This window comes from Calonectris borealis, chromosome 16 (assembly GCF_964195595.1).
Source record: "Calonectris borealis chromosome 16, bCalBor7.hap1.2, whole genome shotgun sequence".
NCBI classification, from domain to species: domain Eukaryota; kingdom Metazoa; phylum Chordata; class Aves; order Procellariiformes; family Procellariidae; genus Calonectris; species Calonectris borealis.
In genome coordinates this window covers 5,349,386-5,377,006 of record NC_134327.1, presented here as the reverse complement: position 1 = coordinate 5,377,006, position 27,621 = coordinate 5,349,386, and the positions used below count along the sequence as shown (strand labels likewise).

The window sequence follows — 27,621 nt, the reverse complement described above, 5'->3', positions numbered from 1 at the left end:
TGCTCTCCCTCTTCTTCCTTCAGATAGTTCAGATCACTTCTATGGCTCATCTCTCTCCCCATCCTACTCTGTCTATATTCAGCTCCCTACAGAGATTCAGTGAAGACATGAAGTAAACCAATGCAGTGATGCTCATTTATGGAACACCCTCCCCTTCAACACCAGTGACAACTTTGTGTCTGAGATCAGCAGTTCTGAGATGCTCAAGTGAATGCTGCGTAAGAGGAGGGAGAAGAATTAAGACAGAATATTGTGCTTCTGAATCTGTTCCAGAAACGCAGTAGACTGTGCTTGAGCAGCAGCTGTCTAGGAGAGATCTTCAGAAATAAAACAGCATGGTTCTGGGATGCTGTGAGATGTATGGAATGGATGGACTGGGGTTTCCAGCAGACCTCTGGCTCGCTTCTCTCATTCTAAGCTAAAGCACCTCTTCCTGTTAGATTGTGACTAAATTTGAAACAGACGTTCAGGACAAAGGAAAATAGATTTCTGTGTTTTACCTGTTTTAGGACGGCAAGGTTAAAGAGAAGGATGGTAATGTCTTTTTTTAATGATGTCAGTCATTTTAATTTTGTTGGCCATCCAGGAAGAATTTTAATGGGTCTTTCCTCTGAACTTGTGCTACATTTTTTGCCTTGCGTACAGGAGACCAGTTGTAATACTGTCATTGACAAGCCAACTTTTTGAGGGGATGCGAGAGGCTTGAATTGAAACTAAAGTGAAGAATACATTATAAAAAGCTGCTAAAGTTTGCATTGTGTCCAGAAGCTTTCTGTTCAAAACCTTCATTGGAGATATATGGTATATATTTTTTTCCTCTCTGTTGTTTTTCTCATACAATGTGATCACTTTTACAGGGGATAAAGCTGGCAAAGATGAGGAAAATTGGTTGTGCTCTCCTCGTACTCCAAGCTCTTCTGGCGCCTTTGGATCTTGTTCGTGGAGCGGAGAAAAGTTATCCCATCCTGAACATTGCAGTGATTCTGGGAAGGACCAAGTATATCACAGAGAGAGATATCAGATCTCTCTGGACCAGGGAAATGTCAGCAGACCTGACTGTTGATGTCAATGTAGTGACCCTTCTGGTGAACCAGACTGACCCTAAGAGCATCATAACACATGTTTGCGACTTGATGTCAGGCACCAAGATCCATGGAGTGGTTTTTGGAGATGACACTGATCAGGAGGCAGTAGCTCAGATTTTGGATTTTATTTCATCTCAGACTTCTATTCCAATTCTTGGAATTCATGGCGGGGCCTCCATGATAATGGCAGATAAGGTAGGAAAATTTATTAAAAGCTTTTGATAGTCTAATGTACTTCACTGTGTTGGTCTCTATCGTGAATAATCACTACAAGCAGTTCAAAAAGGATGCTTCTAATTGTCTCTCTGTACTTTAAAAAAGCAAAAATATACGGAGCAGTGTCCTTGTTGATCACTCATCAAATATTCTGAAATATTTTGGGGTTCATGCCTGAAACTCAACTTTCTGTCCATTGTAAAAGCAGTCCTAATGAAGTTCTACTCTCCAGCACGCTGAATGCTGGTCAGTTTAGAAATTTTACTAGCAAATATGACATATGGCTGTAAAAACAACCTCAAAATAGTAGATCCATAAAATGATTTTAGGGATAAGATGTAAAATTATAAGCAGATATTCTGCAGTGCTTGTAAGAAATAGCAAGCAATAGACCTGAATGTATTTGAGGATAGTAGTAGTAATAGGACAATCATTATTAAGCTGGACTTTTGTGATCCACTACAGTCTATAAATTAAGTAGTCTCGCAAATTTGAACCAGCTCTTCTATTCACTATATTTATTAAATTAGATTTTTGCTAACTGGATACTTCTAATTTCCTACTATAGTTCATGAAAATCCACAATGGGGTTGTCTGAACTCTGGAAATAATGACAAATTGTTTTGTTGGAAAACATCTCTTTATGTAATCTGCTGTGGGTCTGTGGAATGACAAAAGTGACTCATATACCCAGCTCATTTTCCTTACATTGTAACAAGTTTTAAAAAATTCTTACTGGCACTACAGCATTGATCTTGTAAAGTGATCACTGCTGTTTCTGAAACAGGTGCTTAGCACTGCGCAGGACTGAGCTCTCTGGCACGGACTGCTGCCAGGCCTGAAAGTCCAAGAGGAGCTCCCACCGTGGTGTAAAAGAGCATAGCTGAAGAGGGAGTTCAAGTGTGGGAAATCATTTACTGGTTTTCCAGCACACAAGGCTTTTCAGTGTCAATTATAATTTATTTCCTGATATTTGTACCCTTTAGGGTTTCTTATTCATTAAATATTGTTATTACTTGTAAGTGGCTTTTGAACAGTACTTGAATAGTAAAGAGCTCTCTGAATCCATCTGAAAATGAAGTGGTCCAGATACGTTGTTTTGTAACTTGCGGTGGAAAAAGAAGCAGGAAAGGTGCAATGATTAGTCACAATTGAGGAATCAGCTTTGAACTTTTGAAAGTTTTTACCTCTGGGAAAGACTTTTTCCATGGGGATAAGAGATTTGTCTCTCTTGGTATTTTGAATGGCCTTCCTTTAAAACTTATGTCATACAAGGGGAGGACAGTAAGTGCTGAATTATAGCAGAGATTCTATAACAATGGCTTTGACATCTTGATTTATATGGAAAGATCATTACAGTCAATGCTACTATCTTAAATGTAATTGCAGAGACCAAGTTACAGAGGCAGTTATTTCATGTGCTTTTAAAGTACTGTACAGATTTACCCATCTTTATAAAGCTGGCTTTATATATATTTAGGAGTTTTATTTGATACATATTTCACTCAACTTTCTATGCCAGTATAAGAACATTTGAAGATCACAGCCAGTGCTGAGTGATGAAACACTGGCAAAAATCCTTACGGAATCGACTTCACGCTTGGTAGCAGATGCAGGATATTACTGATATAGATCTATTTTTTATTTTTATGTAGGAACCTCTAGAAAATGAAATAGATTGTATTTTTCTTGTCTCAGTAAGTTAAAACTATTTTCATTGTATGCTAATGTTGTCATTATTATATCACTGTCTTTGATTTTAGGGGTTATCACTTGTTTGCTAATAAAACATTTTTGTGCTGAAACTTGGCTCCTAAAACTTCCACTTGGGAAATCAAAATTTTTCTTTTGTGTGTTAAGACAATCTAACAGTAGCTGTCTTCAGTAGCTTGAATTGGCTGAAGGAATGGTTTGTTCATGTAACTAAAATTGTCTTAATTTTTAACTTGTCTTTTGCAATATGTGCAATGTCTTGCAACTGGGTTTGGAACATCACAGTAATGAGACTTGCACGTGTCACTCAATTAACCATTCGTTTAGGAATGAATTCCTGGGAGTTGAAGGTGAAATTCACAGTGCTGTCATAAAGGCAGAGGAGGTGAAGTCTGAGGGAGAAGGACTACAAATGTAAAATCTGTCTTCCAAGTCAGTGTCAGGATTTTAGCTGAAATACATGGGTGTTGGCTAAATTGTGAAGTTGATCAGTGTTTAAAGACTTCTGTTTTGTCTCATACACTGAGATGGCTGGATAGGCAAAAAAGATGCTTGGTTCCACTCCTGCTTGTGGATGTAGTTCTCTGGCGCTCTAATAAGGCCATTTCATTTATGTCCTTATCGTGTGGCTCTAGCAGGTATTTTCCTCCTCTGTGGCACTATGCTGGTATTGTGTTTTAGATGACTTTTACTTCAAAATGTGTGTGTGTATTTGTAGTACCTGCTTGTTTGTAGTCTACCAAGCATGGCTGACAGAAAGACGGCACAACAGTTCAGTGAATTCTGTGCCAGGTGGTTGTTATATGATGCTTAACTGTCCTAAACATGAACTAAACTGAAGGCACAGAAATGAGAAGTCATCTATAACGCTCTATACTTTAGACTTTACTGGAATGACTCAGAGTAGATAAGCTTACCATATTCTCTATGGCTAATAAATACTATGTCAATGTGAATCTCACATGAAGAGCCATCTCGTTAAAAAAGAAAAAGTTGTTCTAGGTTTCTCAATATGAGATATGCCCACATCTGGAGTATGCAGTGATCAATGCAGGACATAGAGCTTTTGAAATATTGAGTCTCTGGGTGAACATCTGCTGTGAACGGTGTGTAGTTTAGCCTGCCACCTCCATTGGCCCAGCTGGCTGTATTCTGCTTCAGTTTGGTTAAAGTTTGCCTGCACCAGCTGAGGAGATATGTTGCTTGATATAGACTATGAAAATTGACAGGCATGTGAAACCAACAAAACTGGAATGTTTTCTGAGCCTAGCTGATCTGCCTTCACCTGACATTGCTGTCAAAACCCTACCAATAAGCCAATGTGACACTTAAGGATGTATGATACCAACTGCGCTGCAGAGGTACCCTTTGGACAGTGCCACACGCTCTGCTTCCAGCTGATTTTATCACCTGCTGCTGGCAGGAACTCTCCTGCCAATGAACTGCTCCTTGGCTTTGGTCCCCAATTCTGCCACAGCCTTAAAACATATTCAGATGTAGGATAGTCTACTGAAACAAGATGAGAATTGTGTCTGGGGCATCTGTGCCAACCTGCTGTGCATCAGCATCCCTTGAAGGATGCTGAAAACAGGCTGGCTGTTTATTCATCTTGTATCTGTTGACATTTGAGGGATCTCAAACCAAACATTACTTAGGAACTGTTTCCTGACTTGAACATTTGGTTTTAAACTTAGTTACATTTGTTTCACCACATGCTATCATTATAATGATAGTATTTGTGATACTTTTCTAAAACAGAACATCATAGTTAGTTCTGCGACAATAATAAAAGGTTTGTTTCCTTCACAAGTGGGGAGAAAGCCCCTATGTATTATAAATACATCCAAGAATACCTAGCGTCTTTGAACCATACTGCTTCCGCATATTGCAAAATTAAGTCTAACTTCTCATTAAAAATCTTTCTGAAAGGCGTAACTTGAAGTATTGTATTGTTGTGGAAGTACTGACAGTTATAATGCACAGCCAAACAGTATTAAAGGTGAGGGTAATTTTCCAGAACGGCTATTACGAAGTGATGCTTCTTGAAACAGCTCTGGAAATGTTATGTAAAATAAATCTTTGCTTTTCCGAAAAATAAGTAATATATGGTTAAATTACCATTCTTCATTAATCTTTCTGCTGATAATATTGGAAATAAACACTTTTAATTGCTTAGTATAAAATCCCTTTTGCATCTACTGCCACCTTCAGCTTTCCTTTTTTACCCTCATCCTCTTCCAAAATAGTAAACGTAGGATCACAGAGCAATTGAGGTTAGAAGGGATCACTGGAGGTTGTCTAACCCAACCCCAGCTCAGTGACGAGCTAAAATCAAAGTCAGATCAGATCATCCAGTCAAGTTTTGAATATCTCCATGGATGTAGATACCACCGCCTCTCTGGGCAATCCAGTACTTAACCTTTCTCACTGTGCAAATATTTTCATTACATCTCATTAGAATTTCCCTCTGTACTGCGACCACAGGCTCTTATTCTTTTGCTTGTGAGCCTCTGAGTCCAACCGTGTCTCTATGTAGTTGTAGGCAGCAATTATACCTGTCCTTACCTGTCCCTTTCCTGGGGAAAAGAGTTCTCTCAGCCTTTTCTTGCACCTCCTGCACTCCAGTCCTTTGGACTTACTCAGGTATATCGATGTCTTATATGGGGGAACCCAAAACTGGACAGAGGACTGCAGACGTGGCCTCACGAGTACCAAAGAGGGGAATAATCCCTCTCCTCAAGCAGCTGGCTGTGCTCTTGCTAATGCAGCCTGGTTAGGCTTTATCACCAGAAGGGTGCACTGCTGACTCATGTTCAACTCATCTGCCAGGCTGCCCCACGTCCTATAGTGTTGCTGGGATACTTATTAAGACACCTAACCGTGAATAAGTAGTGAGTGAAACTGTACTTTTAAATGTTGTTCATTCTTTTGGTGGATATTTTCCAGGTATTTTGCTGAAATACTTGCAGATGTTTGTATTACCTGTCATTTTCAGCTCATTATAGACATAGCTGGAATTGCTCTGTTTTTCCTCATTCCTGAGATATAAAAACCATACCGCACGTGTGCAAACCAGAACTCTAAACCCAGCCTCGTAACTATGATCACAGCACACCCAGACTGCTGGCTCTGGTACTGAGAATTTACACTCCCTTATCCGTATATGACTTTGTACGCTGCTTTTAAGGTTCCTCTACACATTTTGCAACTTCTTTGCCATGTGTCCTCATAGTACAGTGATCATATAAAAAAAAAGTTCAAAAGCCGCACTTCACATTTGCAGTATGTATAAGCGTGCTTCAATTCTTATGCTTTAAAAAATGTTGTGATGAATGGCGGGGGGGGGTGTTGGGTTTGTTTTTTATTGTAGAATCTTTTCTGGAGATCATACTTCATGGAGTATGCTCATCAATTTGCATGTCTTCCATATGCATTATGTAGATCTCTGTTCAGCTCATGTAGTTGGCTTGTAAAAGCAGTCCTGTATTTTTACAGAAAATCTTGAATTTAAATTTTATAACTTCTCATTCCTGCTCTTACCGATAACTGATATTAGCATGTGTATGGCACTATACTCCTGAGCATGATATTAACTTTGACTTTGGTTGGTACTGCAAAAGACTGGAAGATTAAACTGTAGTTTAATAAATGCTTTAGTCCAAAAATACCTGTATTCATGTAACTGGTGTTTCAGGTCTGGATATAGTAGCTTGCACTATTCCATTGCTCACAATACTTCCAGCTTCTGCCTCTTTTAAAGAAGCAGTTGAATTTGACTTTCTTTCCTTCTAGCAGTACTAATGCTGCTATGGGAAGCGTAACTTTCAGATATTCTCATTTTTATTTTGAACTGCAACAAAAAAGTAGCATTGACCTCCTCTTGCAAATCTGTGTTTACTTGACCGTATCCATAAAAGTCAATCTATATGTATTTTTTAGAAGTAAATTTGTCTTGCACATCCATAAAGTTTTTTTAGAACTAGGCTCGTATCTGCGGTCGTACCTTTTACGTACACATGCCATAATCACTGTTATTAAATGGTTAAAAACATGCTTGAAATCTGTCTTACTGAGGTGAATGAAGAGAGTGGATACAATATCTTGTGCTTTTCTTCAACAGGAGCCAGTGCTCTGGGAGCGTGAGGTGGTTATGATACAGCATGCTAGTTTACATTACTATTCTTGTACTGTCATCGCTATGAGAAAGTAACGCTTTAACAGCAAGACCTGCAGCGTTCAGTGCTTTGAGCTGTGTCTCAGAACTCTGAGGATTATTATATTAATGACGTGAGCCTTGCTTTCTTGCTTTCTCTCCACCACACTCTCTTTTCCTTTCTAAAGCATTTTCCGAGCTATTTCTGAGATTCCTTATTCTCTTGTCGACACAAAAGTTTCCCTCTTAATTTAGCAAAGGAAAGCATGGAGGATTTTCTGGAATACTGTGAGAAGAGACTTGAACTGTCACTCTTGTGGAGTTGAAGGGAGGGATATTAGGTTAAATTTTCCTAAGTAGAAGGAAGAGAGTTTTGAAGAGATCGGGAGTTTCTGCAATTAATAAGCAGATTGTAGGAAATGGAAATCTTTTAGAGTTTACTTGATTTTTGATGTGACTTAGGTGTGGGTAAGTTCCTATTTTTTTAGCTTGCTTGAGTTGCAGCTGAGCCTAGGGTGCAGGGTGGGATCCTATAAACCACCCTTATTTAGGAGAAAGGAGTGTTTGGCTTCACTTAGATCTAGTAATTTGCAGTAAGAGCAATATATTTTCATCTCAAAGATACTGTTTTCTTTCTCTCCAAACTGTCTGTTCTTACAATTCTTGAAAATAGAAATCCGTAAGTGTCTTTGTTTTGAGCAACAACATTTTAAAACTGCTAGCAAGTCACTGTTGTAGACCATCCATGCAATCTCTCCAAACTATTGCCTGCCTATAGGTAATTACAACACAACAGAGTCCCGAGTTGTAAAAGTAGGACACCAGTCCTTCAGCATAATTTTCTGCTTGCAGACATTCCTGGTGGCATCTTTGGAATTTTTTTCCCAAGGACATTCTCAAATATAAAATTCAAAATTATTCCCTTTAAGCTACAAAATAATAATAGACTACTATAAAGCACATAAGGAATTTCTGGCAATCAGAATGTATCCAGAGAACATACCTGAAAGTATTCATCCTAATAAAATTATGTAGTGAACAGAACAGAAGGGCCTTGATATCATGTCAAACATATCTTTCATGTTTCATCTGTTAATTATTTTTGAGAGGATGCTTAGATTATTTGAATAGACAGTTTAATAGTGTAGTGTGTTTTATTCGTCACTTATTTGAACTAACAATGTAATTTGAAGAATTTCTTTTTAATTCTTTTGGAGTTGCTTGGAAGATATCTGGGGTAGGTCTGCCCACATGAGTGGTGGTACAAAAAGCTTTGTATAGATGAACAGAGAAACTTTGCAGTCCACAACTGTTTTTATTTGTTAGAAATATGTGGTCATATGGGCCAGCTTTGCATGTACTCTATTCTCCCCCTCTTCCCTCCTCCCCCTTCCTCTTCCTCCTCTGCCTCCCCTCTTTCCTGGAGCTATGAAGTTGTGTGGATTTTACTGAGGGAGCCCAGCCTGGATTGACTCCACACCATCTGTCACCATATTGTTTGTTTAAATCCTTGAGATATTTTCTTCTGTACTTCACCGAAATAAATAAATAAAACTGTAGCAGCATCATTAGCTATTTATATTAGATGTAGACTTAATGTCCTTAGGAGAAAAACCCTGTGCTTGCAATTGAGGTGCATAAGCTAGATGCAGAGCTTTTACAGTTTGTAAAAATGGATATGGTTTAATTCTCTTAGTGCAGAGCTCCAGTTATGCTGCATGTTCACCCTCCAACCAAGGGCCCCTCTGGCTTCTCAGGATGGAGACTTAGCTGGGGGTCTCGTGGCCCTGGGGAGGCAGTGCTGCTCATGGATTATGCTTGGGTCTTCTCATTGTTTCTAGGAAAAGGTTTTGTGCTCTTGTGTAAATGCACAGCAGTTAGCAAGCATTTCTTTTTGAGTATTTGCACTCAAAGAAGCTGTGTTAGAAGACCCATGATGATGTATCTTCCTCTATCCTGTGACTTGATATATTGAGTTAGGGAAAAGTTGAGACTCACAGGCTCTGTGTGAAACCATAACTGGAAATAAGATTGGTTAGAAGGGGGAATATTTCAGAGAGAAGTTAAATCAAAGTGCGTAGAAGAAATATAGTATAAAAGCTGAACAACCAACAGGAGAACTAGTTTGTTTCCTGATATGCAAACGTGATATTCCAAGTTGCAGATGGAGGTTACTTGGTGTCCAGCAGCTGTAAGTTTGTGGTATGCAATTAACATTGTCTCACCTTTCCCAACAGCAATTTCCCCTGTGCTTTCCATACACATGAAGCTTAAGTGATTGAAAAGCCTGAGTGTTTGGAAGGAGAAGGAGGTCCCAGGTGTACAAGTTGTCTCTTATTTAGGGAAGAGCAAAACTCCTCTGGAGAAAAGTCTGTGCCTTTTGGGACTCAGGTATGAGGGGTCCATTGCTGCCTACTGGGGCGGGCTGAGGAGTACACAGGGTTCCCTGATTAACCTTTGTGATTGATTTAAACCTCTTGAAAATACAACAGTTTCTAGTCCAAATTTGTGACTAAGGTTTTGTTTGAATACTGACTCTTTAAGTTTCACATGCAGATTAAAGAAATCATTCATAAATGTATATATCTAGACAGTTTGTGTAATCCATTCCTACTCCCCTCATCTCCTCAACAGCCACAGAGACTGAACTAAGGCTGACCTAGGAAATCCAGCAGCATATCTGAGGTCATAAACTGGTCCTAAACTTCTAGAACATGGGCAACAGTGAAACATCTCCATTTGATTGTACATTTATAATACAGAGAATGCTTAGCAAGATCAACCTGTTTTTGGACAGGGGCAAATTCAAAGCAAAAGTGCAGTCCCTTTTGGCTGTAATACACTAAGAAGCACATTGGAGGCTGGTGGATGAGATTCGATTAAAACACTGTAATATTCTGCATACAGCTCCAAAATGACTTCCCTTTCTTTTCAAAGTCATCTTTTGTTTCATATTTAGGTATGATCAGGTCTGAGAAAGCTAGGTCTGTTTTTTTGATATCCATGCAGGTTCTTCTCCCTGCTTTCTTCCAGATTCCCTTGCTGAAGGTGGAGAGGAAGGGTGAGAGAATAAAAGGTTGTCATCTGCATGCTTTTAATATATTTCTTCAAATACATTGATTTACCTACTCCTCAGGATGGAGCCTATAAGTAATAGTGGTTTGGTGTGTTGAATTGGCTGATGTTAGTGTAATTTCCCAGTAGAATCATGTACACCCATCTTTGAGTAGCCTGAATAAAGTAGATTTTTTCAGATCGAGACCATACACCTTTCAACTTTAAAATTATGTATCCCTTAATCTAGGTTTTGAATAAGCTCTTTTGGGGAGGTGCTTCATTACCAGATAACTCTTCAGTCAGTGTTTTAGGCTTTCTATCTCCATCATAGGTTTCGGAAAGTAATTTCCTTTTAGGCTTTTGGTGAAGATGGCTGGATTGTTTCCTTGTCACAAGTTACCTGCTGCAGCATGACTGAGAACACCATGCTGGTCTTGCTCCACGGCCTCCGCTCAGTGCGCGTAACTATTTATAGCCTGCCTTTTGTGCATCTCAGAGCAAGATATTTCTATAAACATGTTTCATTCAAGGGATTGCTGGGTACGAAGGTGCTTATCTTTTCCTTTTGTTTCCTTTTCTTGACAGTGAGTATTTTTTTTTGGTGTCCTAACTTTTTGGTTCAAGATTTCTCCCTGTATTTTTGTTGATACAAAGTTTTGTCTATTTGTGCCGACCAGCTTGCCTCTCCATGTGACTGGAATTAACAATAGGACTGCTTTGTTTTCACTACATTGATTTTGTGTCTAATGGAAACACACTGTATATGTAGAACCACTATGAAAGAGGAAAGAGCGAGGATTTTATAGCCACCTTCCAGCTCAACACAATTTACAATACAATTAGGAACGACAGTTATAATTGAATAAACAGAAAATAGAATTAAGGTAATCTGTTCTAAGTGCGCAACATTCCTGTAATGAGTTGCTTTTAGGAGTTACAGAAACATATAATTACCAGACAAATTACATGTTATTTTTTGTGTGTGAGGCTAATTAAGAGTTCTGGGTAAATTGTGTTGGCAGAGGCATCAGAGCTATATGAAATACCTAACTGGGACGAGATAAGGCTTGTGAATTCATCATAAGAAAACAGCTGCAAAAACTCTGGAAAGTGTCTGTATTCTAGTCAAGTACTATTTAGGATGGTCTGGTTTATTTTCAATAGTCACATTATCTTTAAAATAAATAAGCTAGCCCTGTCCTTTGTTTTGTTTTGATCTGTTTGCCATCCCCTTCTCTCTTCTTTCTCCATCTGCATTTTAACTATTGTTATCTGCAAAAAGGCTGAAATTTCCTGTTGTGGAATCTAGTTTCTAGTGAAAGATGTTAGAGTTAGGGTGGTTTGGTTTTTTTTTCCCCATTTATTGCCTTAGTTCACTTCTAGCAGAAGGAAGGTTGGCCTGGAGAGAATATACCTCTCGTCTTAAAATTATGCATCCCTTAATGTTAGGAGTACCGGGACTCTTTCAGTGTATGCAGAGCACAGATGATAATTGTGCTAAAATAAGATTAATTGGAGCAAATAAAAATTCTCTGGAATCCCAAGAAGAAAGTAAAAACTGTTATGACATTAAGCCAGGTCTGTTTATATTTAATAAGCAGAAAATAGAGAAAGGATGAGAAACTAAACCAGGTGAGCTAGGGTAATGTTGGTGGAGAGCTGAGGTGGTGATAAACCAGCAATAGAAATTGCTGATGAAAGTGATCTATTTGTGAAGAAAGAAGTATGAGAAAACCAAAAGTATTCAAAACTCTGAACAGTTTGCATCTTGGTATCTCTTCAGGGTTCCTGGCCTGGGCAATTCTTCTCCTGTCCTAAGTGATTCCTTCTGCATTCATTGACCAGTTTCACATACTTAAATAGGGGGACATTTGCTTTTCCTGGTGCAAGGTAGGGAGTCTGGGCTGCAGTTAAGTATCTGGAAATTGAGGTATTGGAGTCTGCATGTTTCTTTTCTAACGTCATTTAAAATTTCCCTACTGCTTTTATTTTTTTCTTTAGTATAACCTCTGGGATAGGGTCAGTCTATAGGCTTTCCTAAATATACAACCCGCCCTTTATTTTGCTATGCACTCGGCTGGCTACTGCGTCCAGAACTGATGTCCTTCTTTGTAAACATCCATTTCTACAGAACATGGAAAGATTTTTTAAATAATTATCTGATTTGTGGTAATATATGTACTTTTTTTCTACGTATGTATGTTCACTCTGTTCAGGTGCTTTGCAAGGGTGCCTACTACCTTGGATTTTTAGGAACTGGCATTTGAAAATATATTTATGATTCCCTTTTATAATTGTTTTTCAATTCAATTAATCTGAATCTCAAATTTCCCACTAGGGGCTTCAGAATACTTGGGGACAGGACAGACTGACAGTTAAAATTAAATTGCTTTCCACAGCGTTAGGTGGCTCACTGATTCTGCAGCCTCCCCTGAATGTGAATGTGTTTTGCTGTTGCTTTAAAATATTATTCTGAGGCTCACGTTTACTGGCACTTATAACTTAAATTGTAGTTATGTGCACAGAATAAAGTTATGGATCATGAATTACATAAATGCTGATGTCATCTAAATGACTGGTTGTATCATGAAGTCGAAAAAGAGCAATGTCTTCAGAGAATAGGGTATACGAAAGTGTCAGGATAGTTTTGGCTCTTTGCAGGGTAAGCTCGCTTGTGGAAGGAAAAATACAAGCTTACTTGATTCCCACCCCTCGATTGGCTAAAGTCAACAAATTATTTTCATAGTCATTTCCAGATATACTCATCCTGCCATTTTTCCAGTCTTAACAATTTTAAAAGTCGTGTCACACGCTTTCCTTTTTCTAACCTTTTCCAGGATACAGGCTTCGGGCTACAATCTTGCTTTCCTGTTGTTGTTCTTAACTATCCATCACCATTTTATAGCATAAGTGTTACTGAAATATTTCCAATGGTCAGGGAATAAGTGAAATGACACTAAATAGCTGACTTAGGACAGGTGTAAATAATAAAAAATCTTCACATTTAAAATATCCTGAACAGTTGCTCAGTAGCTTCTCACTATATACAAATATTTTCAGATTTGCAATTTTTCATAAAAATACATCCCATGGTCTCTGAATTAAAACTTAAATGAACATGTGGGAAGTTTTTATGTGACCCAGCTGTCACCTGCAGCATGTGTGCCCTAATGGTCATTGAAAGCCTTACCAATCTTTTGTGTGCGCTTGCTTAAGTGGTTTTCTTTCTGTTTAAGTGTGTTTCCTTGTATGAGATGACTGTTGGCTTGAGAAGGAGCTGTTTTGTGATTTACCTTTTTCACAGTATGAGACAGACATCTTAAAATAGTGTTATTTCATCCAATAATAACATGTAACGGTCCAGCTCAGTAATCCTTATTCCAATGTAAGTCATATTGATTTGTTAAGATGCAGTGGACATCTCAGTGGACACTGCTTGAAAGCAGTGGAAAACTTAAGCCAAAATAAGAATGAACTTTGCTCATTTCCCACCCTCTACTGCTTTTTTTTTACTGTCTGATAAGTAAGTTATAGGCATGCAAAACATTAATTTTGAATAACTTATGCGGAAAACAATTCTCTAAGTCAGCAAAGGCATTTCTAAATGCCGAGGAGCATACTTCCACTAGGAAAATATAGCATCCAGGCTTACAGCATCCAGGTCATGTACGAGTCCCACATGGAAAGCAAAAATCCTGCTTGTGGGATCCTGGCTGTGGCATGACTGATTTCATTGTGAAGTAAAGGACTAGGAGCAAGTGCAAAGTGAGCAAATAATACTTTAAATATTTAGTTCTTTAATGCCTACTTAAATGCTTTTCCTGAAGATTTGAATGCTGCAATGTAAAGAGAAGATGGAGGGTTTTTTTGCCTTTCTAACAGTGGTCTTAGTATGTTCTTTATATAAAAGGCGTAAAGGTGCAGACATAGTCTCTTAATATCTGAGGTGGAAAGTCCAAGCAACACATTAGACTTAAGGCATATTCTGCTTAGAAGAGCAGTCTCTGGTTAATGATTTGGTGCGTTAAGGGCTGTAATGGTACTTGGGGTGCTCTCTTTCAAATGACTTATTGGACTGTTGGTGAAGTATCTTGTTGACATGCTACCTGGTTTTACTTAAGTTAAACCTGATGTTCTATTTAAACTTCATTCTGGTAATTAGATTTTTGTCTTACCAGGTCACTTTAAGGTTTCATTTGCATGTTTAACCTAGTTAAAAACTCTGCTATTAAAACAGCTTTTCTGATTCAGCTCACATGGTGGTATATTTTCCTTCTTAACGAGCATTCTAGTGTTGTATTAAAAAAAAAAAAATTCTTCCTCCCTGAGCTTCTTTTTAAATCAAGTATGTACAATAAGTCTGACTCCCTATTGAGCTGGTTTAATCATTTGTTTTTCTATCTGCAGAGAGCCAGTTCCCCAAGTAACTTCAAAGAGACTTGCCTGAGTAAAAGCTTCCAGCTTTGGAGCAACAAAGATTACAGAAATATGCTTATGCAATAACTTGAAACCTCTGGCTATCTTGGCATGGAGGCTAAAGCTGAACATTTGTCTCTATTATTCTGTTACTATAAACCTTAAATAGTTGTAACTGAAAGTTTTACTGCCACTTTGCCTTTGCCTCCCACGGTAACTGTGCACAGTGTGATGTGTTACGCAAGTGTGCAGACATGACATTTGTAGGCTCAAGGGGAGCGCTGGCTTTCTGGGTCTTGAGGTAATCAGGAAAAAAACCATAAACTTCAGGCTTGACATAAATTGTCTATAGACAAGTCTGAAGACTTGCAGCAGCAAATATAGACTGTTTGTTATATTTTAAATTTAATCCATCCTGATTTGTGCAGGCTTTAATCAAATGATGAAGAAGCTTCAAGTGAAATGGCTCCTGGGAGAGTGATATCTCCCCTTAATTTTTAAAATTTTCTAAGTTGACATGTGTAATCTCTCAGCTTGCTAAAAATAAAAACAATCCCCTGCTGAATACAGATAAATAGATATGAGATAAACATTTTATATCTAATGGGTATGTCATGTTTTTGAGTACAGTAACAAATATAAAGTAGTTAAAATTGCCACCTGGGTGTTTGTGAGAATTTGCTTCGTAAAATTGCAATATAAATAATTGTCTTTATTTCTGTGGTCTTCCTAACTGGAGGCTGTGCCTTATTAATGGCATTCCAGTCCAGCGGTTGTCATTATTGTTTTGGAGAAATGCTGATTTTCTTCTTTTTCTTTTTTGACAAAACTTCTATCTGAAAATCAGTGTGTCCAGGATTTGTCCCAAATTAATTTCCTGTGTGAGTTTGGTCTCAGTACAATGACTTTTCTGGATTATAATATCTGTCAGTAGAAATGCACTACTTTGATTTTAACTGAAGCTATTTCAGATCTTAATTTTTGGCTCAATCGAATCCTTACCACAAGCAAATCTAATTCTGGCATACTATTTCAATTGCACACACTTTCATTTCTGACTAAGGATTGGAAGGATTAACCCAGATTTTAGCAGTTCTCTCCATGACTGGGTGGATAGGATTAAAATCTCTGTGCTGCTCATTCTGGCTGTTTATTCCAGTTTTTGAATATTAGTTATGTCTGTTGACCGGGACTAGAAGTTTTCTGAGAATAAGAGTACAGCTAAAGGACAGTATGTTGAATTCACTGGATTGCATTGTATTTCAATTAAAAAAAAATACAACCAGCCACGCTTTGCCTGTTTACAGGACCACAATGCATATTTGGCATTAAGTTTAACAGGACCAAATTGTAACATCTTGCTAAGAACTGGTTGCATGCTATAAACTTTTCTGGGCCAGAAGCTGGCAGGGTGTTCCTGTATTTTTTCTGTTAGTGTTGCTATTAGACATAGAGACAATTTCACTCCACTGTGCAGGAAGTAGAGGAACTTCTGGAATACTGTCTGCAGTTAGTCACATTCTAAAAAGCCCTGACTAATCTTGTAACGGGTTTAGAAATTAGTTACTTCGCTGACTGGGGAATGGAAAGTTTCACCTGCAGGAGATGAGGTGAGTTGGTTTTGTTTAATCTAGTAAAAATGAGCCTGGGAGGGGAATATAGTAGCTGGATACAGGACGAAGAAAAGCTGATTAAACAACATAAAATGGATTGATAGGAGGACTGAAACTAAGGTGGGCATCATTTGGGTGGGAAAGTGACAGTAGTGAATAGTGTTTAGAAGGAAAATTAAGAAGTTCAAGAATGGCAAGAAGACAGCTAGTGTTATGATGGAAACTGATCAATGAATGAAGAAGGATGAGGACTTGTAGCATGAAGTTCTTTCTAATTCTACATTCTTCTTTACATTTATAAAAAGCTTGAGATAACCATACAATACCATAATAAGATTGTCTCCAAATCTAGCCAGGCTTATATAAATACTAGATTTGGTGAAGATGAAGTGGGGTGAGTAGAACCCTGATGATGTACAGCTGATCAGAAAGGCAAGGACTGTGCTTATCAGCCTTGGAAAGACAGACTGGCCTTGGGATCCTTGTAGGGATATGGTAAACTATGTTCCAAGAATTTCTAAAGCCTCAGCACCTAGACAAGGATATACTTTTTATTTCCTGGGGAAATGTTAATTTTACCTTTTTATTTTAAGTAGGAGAATTTATGACTATTCTTTGGTTATTTCTGCCTTTTTGGATTTTATTCTCTTGTGCCTCAGGCAGCAGCAGAATTCTCAAGAGAGATGTGATGAAGACATACTCTTGACTTGGAAAAATGGTGCTGTTTGCTGCATGTCATCCTGTTTTATTAGGGAAGAAGAGAATCTGTTAACAGAGTGCATGGTTGGAAGGTTATAGTATTCATAATGGTGAAAGCCTTGTGAGTTCTGTGGTCTAGTCTCACCATAATCTGTACGTGACATTGCCTGCATGTCAGACATGCTATGCAGTGGCTTACATTACATAAACTTGTGGGCAGTCTGGGTTGTGGTTGCAGCTGGACATCCAAAACGCTACAGTTTCTAATGTCTGTGCTGGACATTCATTGCCATTCTGTGGATTGAAGACAAGAGTGGGACAAGCATGAAAAAATCTGATGTTTTGCTTGATGGCAATGTGTACATAATTATGTAAAAATCAGATCCCCATTGTGTTTTCTTCCAGTAGCTGAGTAGCATTGTTTTTCTTTGGAAAACCAAGCCATTAGTACGCCCTTTGCATGAATATGTTCCACAGGATGCTTTTAATTTTGTTCTATTTGGTTTCTGTGTTATATAGGCATGTAGAAGCCAATCATAAATTGTTCATGTTTTTTCATGTTCCTGCAAATTGCCAGGTTTAACAAGTTCCTCATTCCTATTCAATTGCTTCTGCCTATTATCAGTTACTGTGATAATTTCTTCCAAAGATCTTAATTCTGTGACCTCCAAATACCAGAAGGAAAGAAAACCTCTTAATGCTCAAATAAGTGTTTTCAGGTTCAAGTCTGTGGTGGTATGTCTGTCTCTGTAAATAATCAGGAGTTCTAGACCAACCAACTGCTTTTGGCACTGAGAATTGACTTGCTGAATACTGACTCTCATTCAAAAGTTTCGTTCATAGAGCAAAATCCATCAGTTCTTTCTTGTGCTCTGGAGAAAGGATTTCTAATGAGTGCCATGACACACAGGGGATATGTCATGTGCCATGAGCTAATATGTACATAGTGAATATATAGAGGTAATGATAGTGTGATTATTGTAAGTAACCAGGTCAAGGAAGTAGAAGTTGCTATATAAGTACAACAATTTCTTTAGTGAGGGAGAAAAGCTGATGGAACGGTGTCTGTGAAGAGATGTAGAACAACAGTGTTTCTTCATATCTGGGGAAGGATATACTTAAAAAAAATCTAGATAAGTGTACAGACAAGCATTTTTCTGGATTTTAGGCACTCTGTCATTTCATTTCAGGGTCCTGGTCCCAGTCCCTTGTCTGGCCACACTTTGTTGGTGTTACTTCACTCCTGAGATTGTACCTGGAGCAAACTCACTATTTCCCTCCAGGTGGAAACCTGAGCATGAAAGGTAGGATAGGTTGCTCTAGGGTGTGCTCCTTGCAGGTGATGTGTGTGTAGCAGATTGCTCCCATGGGCACAAAGGGGAGCACAGCCCTGGACCTGGAGGCCAGCATTTGCCCTGTGCCTCAAGAGTGGCAGTAATGGAGATGGTGCCACTTCTATCTGTGTCTGACTTAAGCTGTGAGAAAGAGTTTCAAAGACTCAGTGAGACAAAGAATGAGAGCTAGAGATATTGGTAAGTATCCTTTAAAACTTTGAAAATCTCTCCTGGCTGTTTCCCCTGGGCTACTGTGTTTTTCTACACAGCTGTGCTGAGGAACTGATGATTTCAGGTGTCTGCTTACAGAGCTTGTACAGTCTTCAGCTGTGAAGGGTTCCTCAGAGACAACACACTTCATCTGGCCTTGTTGAGCAATTGGAAATGAGTGTTACTATCACTGAGAATTTGATCTTCTTATTGAATAGCTCTTAAAAAAAGCTACAGAAGGTAATGCATTTCAGAATCTGTAATTTTTGTGCAGATTCAAGCTGGGTGAAGATGTATTCTCAGTACCTAAGAGAGGCTCTGCTCCAAGTGCAGGACATGATATACATATACAGCAGAACACTAGCAAAGGAAGACTGTAAAAACACGAGTAGTGCTGCATTATTTGTTTGCCATTCTGTGTGGCTGTGTTTAAAGAATTGAAATGGTGTCCTTGCAGGAATGGAATATTCTTCCTAAAATACTTTAATGAAACGGCCAATGTCTTTACTGATAATTTACTGTGGCTGGAGAGGAAGGTTAAAATGATGTGTTAATGAATGCTACATACGGTCTGCAACGCATGGATAGTACTGTGTATAAATAATTTTTTGCACCAAAAAAGGCTGACCAGCAAATTGGATAAAATTCTGTTTCAAAGTGACCAAGCCTGTTTCTTCCCTGAAGCAATTCAGACTTCTTCCAGACTTCATTAATACTGGAATTATCATAATCTATAATAAGCGGTTTCATTTTCAGGGACCTGCAGAAGCCAATTATTTTGTGATAAAGTGCTTATTAATGAAAATACGTGGCCATGTGGAAAGAAAAGGCCAGTGCAGGTGTAAAAAAAGTGCTTCAGAAAGGTAAAGGCACTCCTAGCTGTGCTTTTGGGAGACAAGAAGAAAAAAGTCAGAGCAGCATCCTTGGTTTTAGTGTTGTTTTGTTGTGTCATGACCCTTGCTTTCTTGCAGTGGGAATGAGGTAAAAAGAAGGATACATCTCAGTTTGAAGAAGAAAACAGATGCATGCTCTGTTTGTTTGTACTCATGTCATTAAATAAGGCAGTATGAAGTGCTGGAAAAAGTTAGTGTAGTTTTGTGAATTCCTTGTCCAGGCACAAGTTCACGGATTTCTTTTTGAAGTACATAGCTTAATCTCTGAGCTAGCGAATGCAGTATCACTTAGCATTTCAGTTTTCACCGACTTACCTAAGAGAAGAGAGCATGTGCAGTGTCATGAAGCAAAGTTGTGTCACTAGCACAGCCAAAACTCCTGCAACTGCCTCTGTGTGCACCAACAAAGCCAGTTCCTCTGAGCACCCAGGGCTTCATTCCCTGACTCTGCAGGGTTGTGGGTATCTTTCTGCTTGGGGCATTTTTGTTATAATAGTTCTACCTCCGCACAAAAGCATCTGCTTCATGAACTTGAGCCCACATGTGATTTTACTCACAAATGTAGTTCTAATGGCATGGTAATAATTATTTGTATAATGTTATAGTTCCCCTGATTCTTATAAACATGCTATTGGGAATGCCTTCACTATTTTGGTTTTTTTTTCTACCCTTGTTTCCTTTATTAATTGAGGTTTAGGTTTTTGATTTTGAGACAACCACCATCTGCTGTCAGCTTTACATTCTTCATATCGGTTGTGTCTTGATTCCCCTCTTCCTCCCCCATGCTGCCGCTATCTTTGTGTTCTAGAGCTACTTCTGCTGCAGATACATGGAGAGCTTTGGAAAGGTATTTTGAGTTTAAGTTGTCTTTTACATTCCTTTGCTTCTTTGCTGCATCTGATCTAGTCTGACTGGCACACAGAAGCCCTCAGGGCCTCAGCTGAGTTGCCTATGGTCTGCCTCTGCTAAAAGTGAGACCTGGCCTCCTGCCTCAGTTTTGTTGGAAATGCCTTGGAATGGCAGCTGTGCTTTGTGTGCTATTTTGGACAGAAAATTAGCAGAATTCACCACGTGCTTTTTCCAAAGTGGAGATCAACATGCTGCAAAGAGAGCAAAACAGTGAGAAACATCTAGCAAGTCAGCAAATGAACAGTCTAGTCTCTTTTGTTCAATGGCACTTTTGGAAAAAAAAAATACGCATTCATAGTTTCTAAGTTTAGTCAAAGTAAAACATACACTCAAAATCAGACCCTGATTTTCAAACTTGACTGTTCCCAGAGTAAACATTTAAGTTTCTAAGTACCTAAGTGCCCGAATAGACATGGAGTAAAATTTGTAATCCTCAAAGGACTTAAGTACAATACAAAGGCAGATACTAGTGTGTAAATAATTGTTGCTCACATATGAACAACTGATACACGAGTTGCCTTCTGTGATGTTGTCTTCTATTCATGTATTTATTTTCTGTTGCTTTTCTCTAAGAGGTGATTATCTAGTCCTGGTAAGTGATAAATTTGCTCAGAAAGTGGTGCTGCTAATGAAGAGGTATTTCTGTGAAAAAGGAGGAATTTGAAAGGTTGCAGGCATGACTCCTAGAGAAGGGTATGTGGGTGAGGTTCCTTCACTCATGTAGGTAGCAATTGCTCTGAAGTTCAGGATGGCACATTGTCCGAGGGATGGTAAATCTGCTTTCCCGAATTTCATCTGTGGTTTGGGAATAGCAGCAATTTTTACCTCATTGTTATTTCAGACTTGGACTGTTGAACTGTGCTGCAGTGTTAGCTTATTCCATGTACTCTCTGCTCATAGATAATTTTTGTGTATATTTGTAATAGTTTAGGGTTGAAGCAGTAGACATCAGCAGACACAAAGATTTGGAAGAAGTGACTAGCCAAAGCATTATGGCAGAATGAAGCAGACGATCCTATTATTCATGCTGTCAGAAAAGTAGTTTCTGCCAATTGTATGATCTTAGGCTTTTTTTTTTTTTTGGGGGGGGGGGGGTGGTGGTATCAAGAACCCAACATACTTTCCCACTCTGGCACTTACTGTTCTAATTTTTCCCATTTTCTCCAAGTTAGTCCAGTGAGAACAGTCTCTTACTGACCCCACCAGGTATTTGAAAATCTGTATTTTCCTCTGGCTTATAGAATACCTGCCATGTTGATTAAAATCATGCTGATCTGTTTCTCTTTGGTAACTGTATTGGTGAGGTTTTGAGTGATGAACTAAAAACTGCCTGCTGCTGCAAAAAGAGCATCAGGTAAATAAGCTGGAAATCCCAACTGAGAACAAGAGCCCTAATAGGATACTGGGTCTTGAATATTAATTTTGCGTTACCAACTATTCCCGGTAGACACGTAATCCACTAGCTCTTCAAGCAACCTGATTTTCATGTCTGAATAATCATATGGCAACAAGTACGTATGAAATAATGTATGGGTAATAAAATGGTCCCCTTCTATAATGTTTAATTGGAGCTTTCGTTGTGGACAACATAGCTTTTGGTTACTGGAAAAGACAAACAAAACAACAAACCAAACTAGTTTATTTCTTCTTAGCTTAACTTAGCATTTACATGGTTGCATGTGCATTGAGAAGAAACCTAGAAAATGTATTTTTTTTTCCACTGAGGCGCAGCTTACTAGGGTAGACCAATTGAGCTAGAGATATATGCTGAAACACATTGAAATATTATACCAATATTGAAACTGTAAGCTATTAAGCAAGTGCTAGCATGCTCTTCTGTGAAAATACTCTTGATGTGAGGCTGCATTAATCCACTGCGAGTTAAATTGTGGATATGCATGTCATATAGTAAAAGCAGAATAGTACCTGGAGTCTTGAATGATGCTTTTCCATTTAAAGGATTTATTTCTTTTATATTTGTAAGAGTATTTATCTCTGTGCCACTGGCCTATGAAAGACTATGAAAGTCCTTGATCTTCAATTATTATTATTCTTGCATGATACCAATAATTTACTGAATTGTTTAGGGCAAGTTCATAACATCATGTGTAACACTAGCTAACATTAATCAGAAAACTTTACATGTTAGTACCATACAGACTCCAACATGGTACCACAGCAATCAGGTTTTGCATTATATCATTGCATCTCTTTCTATTCTTTACTTTTTGAGAAGGATAAGCACAGCACAGGAGAACCACTGGGCAAAACACAGTATGAGGAAAGATCACTGTGCTTTAAAATCTGAAACAAAGCAAACAGCCTTGAAAGAAGGCTTAACGAACTGAAGTTGACTGATGCAACAGTGGATGTGTACAAAATTAAATGGCAAGCAGAGCTGTTTGTATGGTGGCCATGTCTCTCAAGGAAAGACAATTTGTGTCCCATCTGTGAATAATACTAGAGTGTGTTTGTAGAAAATAGACAAAACTGAGAATTTTTGCAATGTGGCAACGTGTAAAATAAGTCCTGCAAGTAGTATGCTATCGAATGAAATGGTTTTAGTCCAGAAAGAGGTATCTTGTTGCCTCTTTTTATTGTCTGTGTTATACTTTTCCCTTAAACTTGCTAGTCATTATTAATGATCATTAATATTCATTCACCCTAGCAAATCAAAGTTAAAATGGTAGCATTGGTGACACTATGGGAAAATATTTATTGGGGAAAAAAATGGGTATGTGAGGTACAGTTGTAGAGGGAGAAAAAACACTGACATTGTCATATGCATAAATGCATTTTCTGCTTATCACATTAATAGATGTTATAATTACTAAGAGAAGTGTGTTTTATGCAGTTCATGCTATGAAATCCACTATTTAATGTAGCTGCACAGGGTATGCAAATGCATTATAACATATGTGGTACTTCCTATTTTAAAGGTGTTTTCCTCTGTGTCATATTAAAAGAAGGTGAAGGTGGACTGTGTCTACATAAAAGACCAATCAACAACTACTTACCAAAGAAGTTTCTAAACAGGCATCTCAACTGATCCCTCCTGTTTGTGTGCTTGTGGCAGGTAATTTAGGGCTTTACAAAAGATTGTTCTTGTCTGGAATACCCTTGAAGTGGTAGTTACAATTGACTGTCCCTCTCTTGGAATATGGAATCTTTTTTTTTTCTTAAAAGAAAGAGGAACAGTGCTCTGTTTAAAGATAACTGATAGCTTGCCGCCTTCTAATTGTGAGTAATGTCAGGATCCCCGTCTTGGCATGCACTACTGAGCTATTTTCAGGAAAATGCAAATAAAAGCTATAATTCCCCCTGGCACATCAAGGGTGTAATGGAAGTGTCTGGCAGCATTTCAGTAAAAAAATTAGGTTTAGTGAAAAGGATTCCCTCTTGGCCTGACTGTCAGTCAAAGTATAAATAGAGGGCGAAAACCTACTACCCAGCCTTGGTAGCTCCCGGACAGCAAGTTTCAAGCCCTGGCCAGCTAGCACAGGTGATACATAACTCTTATCCCAACATTTTTTGATTTATAGCTTATGTATTGACAAGCAAGATTGAACAGGCTTGAAAACTGGACAACATGTACAGTCTCCGAGGTGGGGCAGAACCTCAGATATTTAATGGTTCACAATTTGTAACAAGGTATGTGTCAAGGGGAGGCAGCTGAGATGTGGCTAAATCTTCGGAAAGACTTCCAGAATGATTTATTAAAAATAAGTTTTGGGGAGAGATCTGAAACAATAAACTCTATTTGGCTTTGGCTTTGCATGTGCATGATAGCATGGTGATTCATATGCTTTGTATAAGTTGAAAAAAGTAGGAGCACTTAACCTTTGCACATCCATAGCTCACTTGTAACAAGTGTTAAAATAACACATAAACAGGTTCTTGAATAGACATGACTAGAAACAAAATAACAACTGGCCAGTGGTTATTTTGTTTCAAAGGTTTTATAATAAAGTGTGTCCTTCTGTAAACATAGTGAGATTTGCTTTCTTTAACTTTCATTTCTGGCGACATATCAAAAGTGCACGTTTCAGCGACATTAATGGTGACAGTTCCTTCAGAGTGATTGCCTTCTTTTAACAGAGAACACAAACAGGGCTGGTCTGCATGGAACTTGGCCTGAGGGCACAGCTGTGCAACAAGCTGCTGTTTTATACTTGGGATGGATATCTTGAAGTCTAGTAACTTCTATTGCTTAATTATTTGAAATACATAACAAAAAAGTGAGGATTATTACATTCCTAATTTAACTTGTAAAATATAATATCTGAGACCACCGTACTCTTATTTTGTGCATGGGAGATAGCTTTTCAGATAGGATGTACAGAACAGGGCATGAAAATGTGGGATGACTTTTTCTCCTTTTCATGTTAGAGTGACTTTCCTTAAAATATTTCTTTTGCATTTCTTGTTGCAGCATTAGAAGTTTTTGTTTCCCCTGCAACATGGAGAGCCTGAGGGCTCTGCACTTCACTAGATTCCTCTGCCAAGGTACTTCAAAGTGGTGAAAATTCAGATATTATTTCCTTGTGGTTAGATTCCACCTTTATCTCTGACTCCAGTATTTTTGTTTGCTCTTGGTCATGGTTGTGCCTTTCCTCCTAGTTACACCATACAGCAGCACCTGAGGAGGTTGTTTGGGCAGGGGGTTCCACTTCATTTTCTCCTCATAGTCTCCTGCAGTGAGACTATGAGGAGACAACAACATTGGGTTTTTACCTCATATAAACTATTTTGGTATTAATATATCCCATTTATTTGATGTTTTTCATAACTTTCATTTTCTTTGTGCCAAAATTATTTACGTTCATGCATAACTGCACCACTGAGGAAATAACAAGTGAAACTGGAGGCTGCAACAGTCGTCTGGGAGATGACTTAAGTTGAGGGATAAGCATAATAGTTGGGTATATTTGCTAGAATGATCAGTAGTGATTGGAAGTTTCAATTTAGAAATGAGAACTGCACTTCCTAATGATCCCTCTGAGATAAGCAGTTTTGATTAATGATCTTCTGAATATTCAGGAAGATATTACTATATCATTTTACATCTGCTTGATGTATTTAAGGATGGCTTCATGGGTGTGATGCTAGCCGTAAAACTCCTTACAAAAATTGAAATCTGGGACTTGGGTTCAACATTTTACAGAAAATGATGAATTTTTCATGCAGAAGAGTTCCCTTTGCACTGTCTGTTTTGCATCCTTTTGTACACTGAAGGTGAACAAAAGGAATCCCCTGGTTTATTACAGTGAGGACCTATCTTACACATCTTACAGTTAATTCTTTCATGAATTGCTTGAGAGCTCGCAGGTGTCTGAACATGATGTTACAGGAGTGCTACATCTGTGGTTCCTGCTTCTAAAGATGATGACTTAGCAGCCATCATTTCTCTGCTGTAGCTTCATTTGTTGCCTGTATGAGGCTTCCAGCTGCAAACTTCAGGGACTGTCAGAACTGCTTGGCTCATGGAAAAATTAAAGGACTATCCAGTAGGAACATCTGAATCAGTCTGTCTATATGAAGTTGTTCCTACTGCAACAGTAGCTGCTCTGTACACTTAGGAGCCACTGTGTACTGTTTCTGTGCAGTTGATCTGGTATGTGGGTCTCATGGCCATGTGTATAAATAACACCAGAACAGTTGTCTCCAGGTGTGGGACCTGTACTGGTACTGGGCACAGACACCAGGCTTTGGTGTCGAGTGGATTGGTACCACCATTGGAGTCTTAATGATAATAGCCTAAGAGCGTGTGTTGGGGTAGGAACTCTGTCCCTGACAACGGAGTTAAAAGGGAAACTGTTGTTGATCTGTGTCTATACCAACTGCGTGTACCAACTCTTGAGGGTCTCCTGGTTGTTTCTAAAATTGTGTGACTCATAACTTCATCGGATCCATACCCACAGGATTAGGAACTCTCTTCTGTGGGACTGTGCAGAATAACCTTGGGAAGAATTGCAGAGGTTCTTCATTTGTCTGTTATGAGGAATGCAGTAAGAGAAAAAAGAGTTGTAATCATGATAGCAATTGTGACTGCTGTTTTCTTTGCAACTTATGGCCAGTAAAGTGCCCCTCTGTTATACAGGGCAAGCTATGGGTTGTGAAATGACAATACGCTCCCTTGTAGCATTGGTTATTCTAGGTCAGCATTGATGTGCATTAGATTTCAGCATCTATGAATGTCAGTCTGCCACATTGTTAATGTTTGGGTTTATTTTTAGTTTTTCTAGTTGAGTAAACTTAGATTTTGTGGAGGTGCGGTAGATTTTGAATGCCCAGGAGACAGAATTTCAGCAGTTGCAATCTAGTGTCTCACTAAAGAAATCTTCCTTGGCAGAGTGTCGTGACTGTATCAAATGTTTCTGTTCAGAATTTGTCACTGATTAGTATCCTTTTGTCCTAAGATCATGAACGCAGTTCCTGCAGACTATTAGAGCATGCTGTTTGGTGCAGAGTACATGTGGACATCCCACTGACAATGTTACTGAATAATAATATTATTGAATGATGCCTGAAGGTACTGGGGTTTTGCTGAGAAGGGGTTAATTAACTGAGTATGCATCCTTACTTGTTCAGTTGCTGGGATGCTTGCCAGTTGAGGTCATGGATCTAAAAAAAAGAAAAGGTCAACTGTGTCCATCCCAGTGTAAATCACCAGTACCATGAATCTAAGTTGGATTCTCTTTCCGTAAGCCTACCAAACCTGGGATGTACGTGATTCTCCAGTATTATTTCAATGTTTTCTACCACACATGTTTGGCTGCACAGTCCCTTCTTAAAAGTTCTCCGGCAAACATGCAAAGGGCATAACATTTTACTTTGTGAAGGTGGGAGACAAGACAACCTGAAGAGAGCTGCAGGAATTTTGGATTAGGTTTATTCTGCAAGCTGTTTTGGTATGGACTGACAGCCTGCCTGGGGACAGCCCCACATCCTCTGTTTTCCTCCACCCTGGGTAGCAGTGAGCTGAGGTAGGGAATGCACTGTGTGAACTGCAGTGAACCTGCAGTGGACACTGGGACGGGGATAGGGAGGAGAAAGCCTCATTGCAAGGCTTTTGGGAAGGTTGCAGGGGACTAGACAATGAAGAGGATGAAGAAAGTGTCTGCTGATAGTTGGGACTGAGACTTTTTTTGGGGTGGGGGAGAGACAGAGGAGGTGGTTAGAGTTGCTGTGTATGAGAAGGGAGCTATTTGAGACAGGCCACATAGTGGAGTTATATGTAGATATATGATGAAGGGAATGAGATGGGTAAGAAGAGGAATGAAATTGTTTAAAAAAAAATTTCCTGGACTACTGAACATGAAA

The 27,621-nt window shown here is 38.7% G+C and overlaps 1 protein-coding gene across 1 annotated transcript in view; it reads left to right on the top strand.

Moving 5' to 3' along the window:
* The first annotated feature begins 304 nt into the window (after window positions 1-304).
* The window catches only part of GRIN2A (glutamate ionotropic receptor NMDA type subunit 2A), a 178,109-nt gene continuing 150,792 nt past the window's right edge, over window positions 305-27,621 (top strand). The window contains exon 1 of the mRNA XM_075164947.1: window positions 305-1,280. Within this exon, the coding sequence (XP_075021048.1) occupies window positions 876-1,280 (405 nt within the window). The 5' untranslated portion in view covers window positions 305-875. The remainder of the gene's footprint in view (window positions 1,281-27,621) is intronic.